Raw genomic sequence first — 12009 nt, 5'->3', positions numbered from 1 at the left:
TTCCCTCCGAAGAGCTCTGTCAAAACCCCAGTACGTGACACTGGAGGAGCTATGCTCATTTAAGATGAGATGCAGAACCCAATCGCACCAAATTACTGAAGATGCCATGGTACTTACTTAGGAGGAAACTGCCACCTTTAGTGTTCTAACTGCATTTTGCAAAACAAAGTTCTTCGTTATTGCAGTGGGATAAACTGTTCTTCAGCTGGTAGAACGCCACTGCGTGCCCTGCAGCAGCCGCCCCTACAGAGATTCACTTGCTGAAATTGTAAACTTAGAAGAACGGAACAAAAAAGAGAACTGTTCTCGGAAAAGCATCCCAAATAATAAGAATGAGATGCTGGAATGTTTTCTTAGAGCCATGACTCTCATTGCTTGTATTTTTTCAGTTTGGTTTCTTCACTAAAGTGAAAGGAAAAAAGGGAAGGGGGAAGTAAGACCACTGCGGTTAAGGGAAATTCACTTAGACTTTTCCTTACGTTAAATCTCTCGTCACTCACTGATTGGTTTTTCCCCCCCTTTTCATTAAATGAACGCAGTATATTTGACAATATTTTTCTTGTATGAAAAACCAACGCAATCAACAGAAGGAAATTTGAGGGAAAACTATAAAAATAAATAAATGAAGTGCTCAAAGGCAGAAAATGAGCACGTTTCCACCTACGAATCCTATTCCAGTAACTGTGTGTGCTACAGTGTTAAGTAAAACAGTTCATGAATGAGTTGATGATTTAACTGAAGCTGCTTCAAGTTTTATCCATCTAAATTCTGCCTAAAAAGCGTGTTTGTACCATGTTCTTTCTCGTAGCTTCAGAAGAGGAGGACCCTCGAGACACGAGGGCCGGGGCCCCAGGGGGAGAGATGGCTTCCCTGGCCCTGAAGATTTTGGGCCAGATGATGCTTTTGACTCTCCAGACGAAAACTCAAGAGGAAGGGACCATGGTGTTCGGGGGCGAGGCCGTGGAGTGCTCAGAGGTGAGAGGAGCGTTATTCTGCAAGGATAAGGAAGCAAAGGCATTTCTTGGGTGAATGGCAGGATTTTCACGATGTGATGTCTCTTCTCACTCCGGTCCCCTGCATCTCTTCCCGCTCAGGAGGCCGGAAGGGTTTGCTTCCTACTCCAGATGAATTTCCACGCTTTGAAGGAGGGCGGAAACCAGAATCCTGGGATGGAAACAGAGAACCAGGTAAAAAATTTGGTGAGGTGTGTTTTAGATAATAGATTAGGCTTCTACAAAAGATTTTTTTAAAAAAATCACCTCTTTTTCCTGTACCTCGCGTCCTCATTGCCAGTCTTTTACCACAAGAAAAGCAAAACGTAGTTCTTTGGACTTACAAACTTGGGAAAAAAATTGACTCTGCAGAATGTAACTGGCTGTAAATGCGATTGTCTCACTGAACAAAAATCATTGTGGCCTCAAAGTCTTGATTTTAAGTTGAATTCCTTTATGGCCCAGAACTGCCCCTTGCCACCTGTGGGTGAATGAAGCGTATCTCGTCGGGTTTTTTTGAGACGTATATTAATGCCAATAGTAATCTTTCTTTTGGATGGCCTCTTCCCTCATGTGTGCAGAAATGATGTTTTCAGCTGCAGTGTCTGACAGCTTAGTGGTATTTGCATTTGTGTTACTAACGGCAACCCCGTATGGGGCAAAGCTGTGTTTTAGGATCTTATGGAAAAAATGAGCACAAAGGACACGTGAATAAGGGAAGATGTGATTGTCTCTGAAATAGATGGAAATATTTTATACTGAAAAGAACACTTTAAATCTGTCACCTCTTTCGTTCTCATCATCTTTTAAACCTGTTTGACCTGTAGCTTTCTTACAACTTGTTTATCTAATACGTGCTTGTTTGCCTGTTGGGATGCGGGAAGAAGCTTTTATGTAATTTTAACTTAAAATTGTGGGCCAAGTAACATGGAAAGTATGTAAAGTTACATGTGGCCGCCTCCAAAAATGAGGTATAATGATCAGACAAACATTACTTATTATCCTGTTTTTTTTCTCTTCATGCTCAGGTCCTCGTCCAGATCACCCTCCTCATGACGGGCATTCTCCAGCCAACAGAGAACGTTCTTCTTCACTCCAGGGCATGGACATGGCCTCATTGCCACCACGGAAACGGCCCTGGCACGACGGACCAGGCACCTCTGACCACAGAGAAATGGATGCTCCAGGTGGACCTCCCGAGGAGAGAGGCAAAGGTAAAAAGCCCCTTGTATTGAAAACCTTAAGTAACACTGGCAGAGTTTTCCACAGTAGGCTTATCCGGAATTCCTTACCTATTCAGAGGGGAGAAAGCCGAGCTGGTTAAATATTTGATCTTACCAGCTGTGAAGCTGAAGACCAATCTCATAGGAACATACGAACAGAGGGACTTTCTGGGACATCAAATCCAAATCTTTTCTCCAGCATCATATAACCCTCGTCTTCATTTCCCTCTTCAAAAGCAGTTAGTTTTTGACTCCCCGTTACTCCAGTTGGAAAACTCTCGTTAAAAGCTTTTTTCCCCTCTACTTCTCAGAACAGTTATTTTTTAATATTCATGCTTGTGCTAGCATCCTTTAGCTCAAATATCTGTCCTGTCTCAGCCTTTGTTCTGCTGGACTTAATGAACCCTGACTTTTTTTAAGTCTTTCCTCACGAGTTCTCTACTTGTAAGAGTGCAAGCGTGGCCATCCACCGCCAGACCAGGAGGCCACAAAGCTCAGTAGCTTGCCTTCAACAACAGCCACAAGCAGGTACTAAAGGAAGAGTGTTAAGAACTGTAACTCTGTAGTGATATGTCCCTGAAATGGTGTCTAAACCTATGATGGTCTGTAGATCAGTGTCTCACTGAAATATGGTTTTTATATTTAATGGCTTTTGACAGTTACCTTTTGCGTGCTTCTCTAATTGCTTTAAGAATCATATAAGCACCTGACATCCACAACATCCACAGAGCAAGCTCTAAAACTTAACTGCAGTAGACTATGCTTTAAAAAAGTAAATAATGTTTTTCTCTTGTTTAAGCTTATCGTTCACTAATTTCAGTCGGTGATGTCTTGTGTTTTCATTGGAACAGTTGAAAGTTGATCCCTGTTGTCTCTGAATGCCATCTCTCGTTGCATCAAACTCTACCATTTCCAACCTGAACTAGCTCTTCTCCGAGTCAGAGCTCCGATCTGTTTAGTTGTTCTCTCTGAGAGGTCGTTCTGTATCTTTTACTATCCTTATTAGTGTGTATATATTGATTTCTGGTTTAATTTATCCTTTTGTAAATTAAAGGGGTAACTAGGAATTGCACACACCACTGGATTTCTACAGTTCACTTGGGTTTGTTCCGTTTTTTCCACTCCTTCCTAATAGCTCCTGATGTCGTATTTCCCTCCTGACCCTACTCAGCAGTCTCATGGCACTGTCACACCAGCAGCTGCTGTAACCCACGGAATACATGCTTTTGGAGTTAGTAGCTGGTTCAGAGCGTATTGCTGTGTGCCACTTCCACAGTCATCCCATTAGCCTTGCACCGGTTCTTCATCCTTTTTCTTCTTATAAATCTCAGGATTGCCGTTGTCTTATTTTTAATGTTCTCTCTTTTTTTTTTTTTTTCTTAAAAAGTCTGTTGACTACCAGACTCTGTTAGGTAGTGATCACTGACAGAGAGCCTTCTCAGCGGCTTCCAAATGCTGAGCTGCCAGACAACAGTTGCATTTTTTAGTTGTTAGACCTCTGCGGCGCAGCTTTGTCTTTCATGCTGCTGGATTTCATTCTGCTTCTCTTCTTGTTGTCCTGAAGACCATTTAGTTTTAACTAGGCTGGTCCTCCTCTGCATGGATTGTGTGTCCAGTGTTGTATTAACAGCAGGTTTTATCATTCATTCACGGATGTTTTCAATAAAACTCTGCTGGTGAACTCCCTCTGCATCAGTATTTTTTCCTTTCAGAACTGTACGTTGTGTTTCTCATTTAGCCAGCATCTTCTCAATTCTGTAAGGATTCTTTCTCCAGCTTCTGTAACAATTTGCGATGACTCTATCAAGCCCCTTTATTGAAGTCAAAACAACTGTTAACTACCGCACTGCTTGTGCCTAAACAACCCATTAATGGACCAAATTAAGTTTAGAACAAGGGCAGCAAGCCTGATGAACAAAACATGAACGATACTTTTTCATATAGGGACTGTGCCACCTTCAGTTGTATTGGTAAAGTCATTTGAAGATCAAAACGTCTGGAATTATAAACTCTAGGGAACAATTTGGTCTCTACTTTACATAGAACCAAGCAGCATCAACAAAAAAAATCACTCATGCTAAAGTGGAGCAAAAATATCTTCATTTAGCTGTAGCGCATGTCCATAAAGCACTGTTACCATTCATTTTTTTCAAAATACTGCTTGTCATTTGCAGCTAATGATTTTGGGGCTTTTCTATGTTAATTTATGTATCAGTATGAAAAAGATCTGTGAGGTGGTGGAAGCCCCATCCCTGGAAGTTTTTAAGGCCAGGCTGGACAGGGCTCTGAGCAACCTGATCTAGTGGGAGATGTGCCTGCCCATGGCAGGGGGGTTGGAACTAGATGATCTTTAAGGTCCCTTCCAACCCCAACAATTCTATGATTCTAAGAAGTTGTTTCTGGCAGTAAGAGCTCATAAGGCAGTCATGTAGTCCTGGTTAGTAGTAAAATTGAGCATTTTTCCATTATTTCTAGCAAAAAATATATATCTTGCAATAAAATATACAGAGAAGCACAGATGGTGGTAAAGCCTAAGAACCAGGTACGCCTGGCAGTTCTGAGGAGACACCGTGACTATCACTGTTCTAACTTACTTCATCCAAGCTCCTACTGACTGTATCAGATAGATAGACCCTCCTATAATTCTCAAGGAATTGCTTGATTGCTGTCCATCTTCTAGTCTGTGATGGAGACACTGTATCTACGTAAGAAAAATCATATACAGAGAGGAGCTGTAAAATTACAGGTCTCAGCTACATCCGGTCTGTGAATGATTATAGCCCAGAAGAATTAGCTAAATACACGGTATGTCTGAGAAAAGGCAGGGCTTAGAATTCAACATCAGTAACTGACTGTGCTTCATTTTTAGGACGAGGAAATTCAGGACCTTCACAGAGAGCGACAAAATCTGGGAGGTCTAGTTCTTTAGATGGAGACCATCACGATGGATTCCACAGGGATGAGGCTTTCGGCGGAGGCCCTGCAGGAGGCAATAACCCTTCTCGAGGAGGAAGGAGTGGAAGTAACTGGGGAAGAGGAAACAACATGAACTCTGGTCAGTCAAGAAGAGGAGCATCTAGGGGTGGTGGAAGAGGCCGATAGAAGAGGCTTTGACTGGGTCACACCCAGTCCTTGCTGGACAATATTTAAACAGACTGCTACTCTGGACTGAGAAAGTAACCCTGCAACACCACAAGCCTGGATTCTTAACTGGGATAACTGAATGTGCATTAGTTCCTAATAAGGGTCTTTTCCTAGATCAATCCATTGCTCCTAGCTGCAGTATTGTAGCTAGCTTTCTGTTTTGTCCTCTCCACCCGTTTCCCTCACCTTCTTTTACCTACTTTGTTTTGTGAAGAGCTGGAATTTTTTTTAAGTGTTGCGAGACATGGAGCACCTCCACCGATTTCAGTTCACCTCCAGACAGAAACTTGTTTCTATATGTACAGTTTGTCAAAGAGTTGTTTTTGTATGAATACAGAATGTAATTTGTGCAAAAATTAACAAAAAATCAACACAGTGTGTGATTCTTTACTCACCTATTGCTATAAAGCGTCTTCAGGCAAACTTGTGTATCAGATAGAGCAACAGAACTACCTCCTGAAATCTCAACCATTCAAAATACTCATAGCTGATTCCCAGGGCTTTTTGGTTTATCACATATAGAGAACTTTCATTTTCATCTTTAGCCACGGCTGTCTACAGATTACAAGTGGTGCTGACGTTAGAATTCCAAAACATGGGAAATCACCGGTGCTTGCTAGTCTACCATCCTGAAAGAGAAAAACATGGAACACCGTTTAGTAAAAGTTGTCATAGACATAGCATGATTATAACCTGGAGTGCCAGCCAAACAGACGTTGTGACAAATGCTGTCATTCTACACTTCACCTGGGCGAGTCAAGTGTTTTTGTTCAGAACAGCATCTGTTTATAGGAGTTGAGTGTCAAGGTTTAGGCTGGGCTGGCCACTAAATGAACGACAGATGCTCTTAGTCCCTCTCCTTCCCCCAGAAGGGGAAGGGACAGAGAATAAGGGAAAGCGACTTATGGGTTGGGGAAAAAAACCTGTAACAGTTATAATGAAATACTAACAATAAAAAAAGAAAATATAATAATAAGAAAATAATGAAATATATGCAAAACCAGTACTGAGCTCCCATGACGATCTCGTCACCGGCCAGCACTAAGACTGGACTCGGTGGCAGGTGGGAGCTGGATTCAAGAACTGCATTCAGAGACACACACATCTGGATCAAAGGCAGAAGGACAGAGGGTCCTCCTTGGGCACCGGCCATTGAAGAAAGAGCTGACCCTCTGATCCCTCAGCTTTTACACTGAAGATGATGCAGATGGGATGGAATACCCTGTTGGTTAGTTTTGGGTCCCCTGTCCTGTCCGCTCCTCCCCTCCATGCTTTTCTGCTTCTGACCCTCCAACAGGGCAAATAACGAAGTGAGCTGGCCTTGGCTGTTACAGCAGTTTAAGTACACGCCTCCCTGCATCCCATCCCTTGGCATTCACTACAAACACCAGGCCTTAGCACTGCTATGAGTTCATTTCAGAGAGTGCAGTCAGTTAGAAGGGACTTAACCGAACAGCAGAATTACTGAAAATTGGTTTTGTTCTATCTCAAACCAGGACATTGAGTAAGGAAGAAGTTTAGCAGCTTGATTAATACGGATGCATATGTTTTACAGCGGCTGTAGGATACGTTGCTTAATGATACGGGTGTTCAGTAGAGTGTTCAAATGCTTAAGTGCAAACCTCAGTAGTTGATCACTTTCATCTTAACTTTTTTTTTAAGTATCTTTAAGATATTGTTTCCTACTTTTACTAGGGGAGGGAAAGGACGAGGAGGGGTTATTCCCATTTCCCACATTTCATAATAAAGCTGCTTTACCAACCATGAGTTTCTCTGTTCCCCCTAAATCATTCATATTAACCATCTCCAGTCACCAGGTTATCAAAAGGCTCCTTTAATACCTAAAGCCTCAGTGAAAATTTCATGTAAGTACATATTCTACAGCCAGCTCTCAGGAAGGCCTGCATTAAAAGTATAGGATATAAGGTCTAATGAAAAGCATCGCTACCAGGCTTCCCTCCTCCCCGCCTTCATGTTATAATGTTGAGGACAATATGGCAATGTAGTTCCATAGCTGACGAGGCTACTGCAACAACACAGCGATACGCGGCAGCTATTTCATCTGACTTCTCACAGACAAATTTCCTAAAGACTGGCTTAAGTTCTGACGCCCTGCCTTAAAGAGCTCAAAGCACAGATGCTTAACTGCCATTCTCTTCGTTCAGTCAGTCACAAGTAGGTGGGTTTTTTTCTGAAGTTTTTAATTTGCAGTGTATAAAATGGCATTTGAAAATTACAGTGATTATCTCTGATCATTAGCCTATAAAATCCTTGTAATGGGGCTCTAGAGAGACAGAACGGTCTTAAAGGAATTAACTGGGGAACAGCTGAGCTGCACCTGGTATGACAATTTCTCCTGAAAGGGGAAAATATGGCTTTTTACCCCTATCAGAAGGGCTTTGGTCACTGTTGGTGTACGTCTGGGAGACAGGATCTATCCTGAAGTTTTAATGATAAATACCAATGATTTAATCATTAGCAAAGGGGAAAGCTTCTCCTCTCTATTTTTTAACAAGCTGTATATATTTTTAGGGGGCCAAAAGTGACTTTTGTCTGATAGTTAGAATACGTGATTTAGAGGATGGGCTTTGGTCCTTAATGAAACCACAGTCCTCTACCAAAACAAGTCTGAGTGCACCTAATAATAGGAACACCCGGCTATCCAGACAAGGAGCGTGCCTGGTTTTCTCTGATGGCTGGTTAACTCCTTAAACCACTTGGTGTTAAGTAACATTCTTCCTCCAGGGGCAGCTTTTTAAATTAAGTTTTGAAATATTCCACAATCGTGGAATATGCACAAAAAGTCGTTAAGAAAATTAGAGAAGTAGCTAGCCTTTGTATAAAATCTTAGAAGGTGACAGCATAGCAGGAGAGACAGAACCAGCTTCCTAGTCTGTGATACCATGACCCACTACTGGTGGAAAATGGATAAAATTAATAACTGGGAATATAATTCTGTACTCTTCAGGGCAAGTTCTTTTACCAGTGCTGCATGTAGAATCCTTATGCTCTAACCTGCTAGTTTACAGCTCCACCTTGTCTAAGATTTGTTTAATTTGATACTGCTCTTGGGAATAAAATTATATACTATAGCTTAGAAGTTGTAAAAATGAGAGAACTAATTTAATGCTATGCAGATAGCTCTGATCTACATTTCTAAGGAAAAAAAAAAGTGACCATTAGTGGAATGTCTATACTGACATTTGGTACACAAATAGTTTTATTAAAACAATCTATGTACATTTAAGTACCCCCATTTAACAATTTCAGTTTAAATTCGGAGCAAGTATTAGGTGAATATGCTACACCCTAAGTAGTGACAGCAGATAAATATTGCAGCGTTTGGCTTTACTTTGTATGAGGCACCTATACTCAGTGAGATACTCCCTCGGTTAGGCCTGGTGGTCCCCTGGATCTGCCGTAGTGCAGTATGCAGCCCAAAATGAAGTACCAAGCTCTCAGCAGGGGCTGCCAGGCTGAATTCAGCACCTTCCTTCCGCATTGAAACAGGCTCTAATTAGTAGCAAATCTATTTTTCAAGGTCATGCTGTGAAAAGTCAGCAATTCCTGCCCAAGCTGAGAGAGCAAAAAAATATATATAAAAAATAAAGTTCTAAGAACTGAAGCTACCCTTCTAAAGCCCAAGTATTTGCTACCTTACAGCAGCTGTAAGGCACCAATACCCGCAAAGGCTCTGAACTAAGATTAGCACCTTCCATCCTAGCACTGTCATGCAAGAAGACTACCCTTACAGTTATGAGTAGCCTTTGTGACCCACAGCCCCAGGAAAGTTTGTTTCACTTACTGGATGGTATTTTAAAGACGGTTTTTAAGAGAGAAATGCAGTTCAGTGGACCCAGTATTCATATTCACCACCAGTCCGAGGTGGCTGATGACTGCGCTGTACAGCGACTGAAGCATGTGTTCAGAGCGGAGGGGTCGGCACAAAAACCAGTTAACAGCAGTTAACTATTTTTGAACCTTCACCCCCCACTTGACCAGATTTCGCTACGTCGTCTCCGTGTTTCACCATCCGCCAGCCCTACGCACCTCAGCTGTAAAGACGCTTGCTGTTCACGTTAACGGGCAAGTCAATAATTACATTTCATCGGCTCCGTAATCTCACTCACGTTTCGAAGCAGGCTGCACCAGCCACATGGTCCTATACCGGAGGTAGGGAGGTGGGATGCTGCCAGCTCCCAGCCGGAGCCACTCCGGACCACGGCTATCGGGCTGATTTTGCAATAAGGCAAAATGCGGCGCTCAGGGAGGGCTGGCACCGCCACCCCTCAACGCAGCCGACCGAGCTCAGAGAGTCCCCGCTGCCGCTCGTCTTCCTCGGGAACCGGCGAGGGGGAAACCCAGCAGGAAGGCGAAGGACGACAAGTGGCGGAAGACGGCTCCATCCCCATGCCGGAGAGCTGTCTTCGTGCCCGGCGCAGCCGGGGCCCCTCAGTCCCTTCGTCCCGCCGGGCTGCGGCCGGTGTCACCCCGCTCGGTGGCGGCGCGGGGGGCAGTCACACCGGCAGGGCTTTCCCGCGGCGGCGCAGCGCGGCGCAGCCGAGGCCGCCCAGGCGGTGCAGGCCGGCGGCTCCCCCGGGCAGTCCGGCCAGGAGGGCGAGGGCGGCGGCGCCCAGCTGCGCGGCAGCGCCCAGCACCGTCAGGAAGGTGCTGCGCAGCCCCAACGCCGCGTACAGGGTGCCGGCCAGGGCGCCGACGTAGAGCAGGGAGCCGCCGCCGGGCTCCCGCAGCAGACGGGCGGGCCCCCGCAGCAGGGCGGCAGCAGCCAGGCCGCAGAGGGAGCCCAGGGACCAGAGCAGGGCGAACTTGCGGGCGCGGAGCAGCAGCAGCGGCGCGTACAGGGCGGCCAGCCCGAAGCAGAGGGCGGCCAGAAGCAGGCACAGCCCGCTGCCCGCCAAGCGCTGCCACCGCGACAGCCCCGGTAGCCAGGGGTCCGGCTCCGCCAACCACGGCCAGCCCCGGCCCGGCTCCGAGGCGGCCGCCGCCGGGAAGGGGTTCAGCGGGCCCAGCCAGGCCCCCAGGCTGCTGCCCGCCTCCTCCTGCGAGCAGCCGGCGGAGGGCGGCGGCGGTAGCGGCGCGGGGGCCGCAGTGGAGGCGGCGGCCGCCTTCGACTGTACCAGGTACTCCTGCAACTGCCGGCCCAGGTCCGCCATGGCGGGGGCCGGGGTAACCGCTCGCTCGGCGCCGCTACGGCACGCCACCAGCCCGCCCCGCCGCCATCTTGCGGAGTAGCTGCATCCGGGTCACCGGCCCTCTCCCGCGGAGGTGGGGGGGGAGCCCGCCCTCACAGGGGGCGGTGCGCGTGCGCCGGCGGCTCTGAGGCGGGCGGCCAGCGGCTGAGGGGAGTAGTCGCCGTCTGCTCCCCTCTGCCCTCTGAAACTGCGCCTTATCGCCTTAAAGGAAAGGCAGAGTGGTCTGACGGAAGGAAAACGGGGATCCTGTCAGGGCAGGGGATGGCAGGGGTGGCCATGTCGCTGCTGGAGGGAGAGCTCCTCATGAGGCGGCGGGAAGAGCCTAGCAGCTGTGAGGAATAACGGTGTAACGGTTTCAGCAGCTGGAAGGAAGATGGTGTCATGTTCAAAATGTAGATTGGTAAGAGAAAGGTGGTATTGGAGAGGGATACAGCTCACAGGTAGCCGCAGGGGAAGTTGCAGGTGAGAGGAAGGATTGCCCGGGCCCGGTGGCTGGAGGCCGAGTGCTGGCCGGTGCCGTGCTCCCCCTGACACCCTCGGCAGCACCTGCAGTGTCCTCCTCACATGTTCAGTCCAAGCGATTGGAGCTCTCAATCGCAGTGATTGACATGTAAAGTAGAGACTTAGAGACTTTACATGTTGGTACCCAGAAACCACTACAACGGGGGAGCCTAGAGATGTGGAGAGTGACTAAGAGCTTGTCTGTGCACTGAGCCAAATCTGTTTGCTGTTTATTAATAAGATTACCTATTGCCCTTTCCTCAACCAACCGTTAAACCAAAATAAGAACACCTAGCTCAATTCTTCACCCTGGTTTAAATAAGTAATAAAAATACCAAATGTTAATTTAACCTGTATGGTTCTAAATGTTTACAGCAGGGCTGAAAGTTGAGGTGTTTGGACACCAGAGAGCACAGTTTTCATCATCAGTGCCAGGCCTGCAGCAATACTGTGGCCATGGTGAGTCACATACTAGGCTACCTTACAAGATGCAAATACAGTTTGAAATCGCTTTTGGGCAGAAGCTCCCTGTCCCGTTTGGTGGATCATTTTAGCATTGATACATGTCAGAGAGCAGAAAGCTCTTAAGTGCTCAGGGCAAAGTTTGATCATCAGCAAGAAGGGATTAGATTTTATCGAAAACGTCACATTTGGAGGGGTCCTCGTTAGGGTGTGCAATTCCCTCTTGCTTTTGGCAGCAAAGGATGCCATTTAACTGCTTTCTGGGAGATGAGGCACACAGCGAAGCTGTGGGGATGTGCCGTGAGTATCACCGCCTGTCGCGCCTGGCCGGAAGCGTGGCACCTTTGTTCACAGGAAAAAATGTTACGTCAACGAGGTGTATGTCAGATATAACTGTACACCAGGTAGCGGCTTGTGTGGTAAACCCCAATGCTCAGCGTTTCCCCTCTCCCTCCCCAGCCCACGCTCCAAGCG

At 46.4% G+C, this 12009-nt stretch overlaps 2 protein-coding genes across 2 annotated transcripts in view; one reads left to right on the top strand and one right to left on the bottom strand.

Moving 5' to 3' along the window:
* WDR33 (WD repeat domain 33) overlaps positions 1 to 5710 on the top strand; it is a 71379-nt gene extending 65669 nt beyond the window's left edge. The window contains exons 20-23 of the mRNA XM_074592452.1: positions 809 to 975; positions 1095 to 1187; positions 2021 to 2206; positions 5085 to 5710. Coding sequence (XP_074448553.1) covers positions 809 to 975; positions 1095 to 1187; positions 2021 to 2206; positions 5085 to 5317 — 679 coding nt within the window. The 3' untranslated portion in view covers positions 5318 to 5710. The remainder of the gene's footprint in view (positions 1 to 808; positions 976 to 1094; positions 1188 to 2020; positions 2207 to 5084) is intronic.
* SFT2D3 (SFT2 domain containing 3) lies at positions 356 to 10623 on the bottom strand. Its single transcript, XM_074592453.1, has 3 exons — positions 9165 to 10623; positions 5755 to 5988; positions 356 to 1164 (listed from the first exon to the last, which is right to left on the bottom strand). The coding sequence occupies exon 1, from the start codon at positions 10531 to 10533 to the stop codon at positions 9877 to 9879; it is 657 nt and encodes a 218-aa protein (XP_074448554.1). The 5' UTR covers positions 10534 to 10623; the 3' UTR covers positions 356 to 1164; positions 5755 to 5988; positions 9165 to 9876.
* Positions 10624 to 12009: the final 1386 nt, after the last annotated feature.

This window comes from Larus michahellis, chromosome 6 (genome assembly GCF_964199755.1).
Source record: "Larus michahellis chromosome 6, bLarMic1.1, whole genome shotgun sequence".
Classification (NCBI taxonomy): Eukaryota; Metazoa; Chordata; class Aves; order Charadriiformes; family Laridae; genus Larus; species Larus michahellis.
The sequence above is the reverse complement of the archived record's forward strand: the minus strand, read 5'-3'. Positions and strand labels throughout refer to the sequence as shown.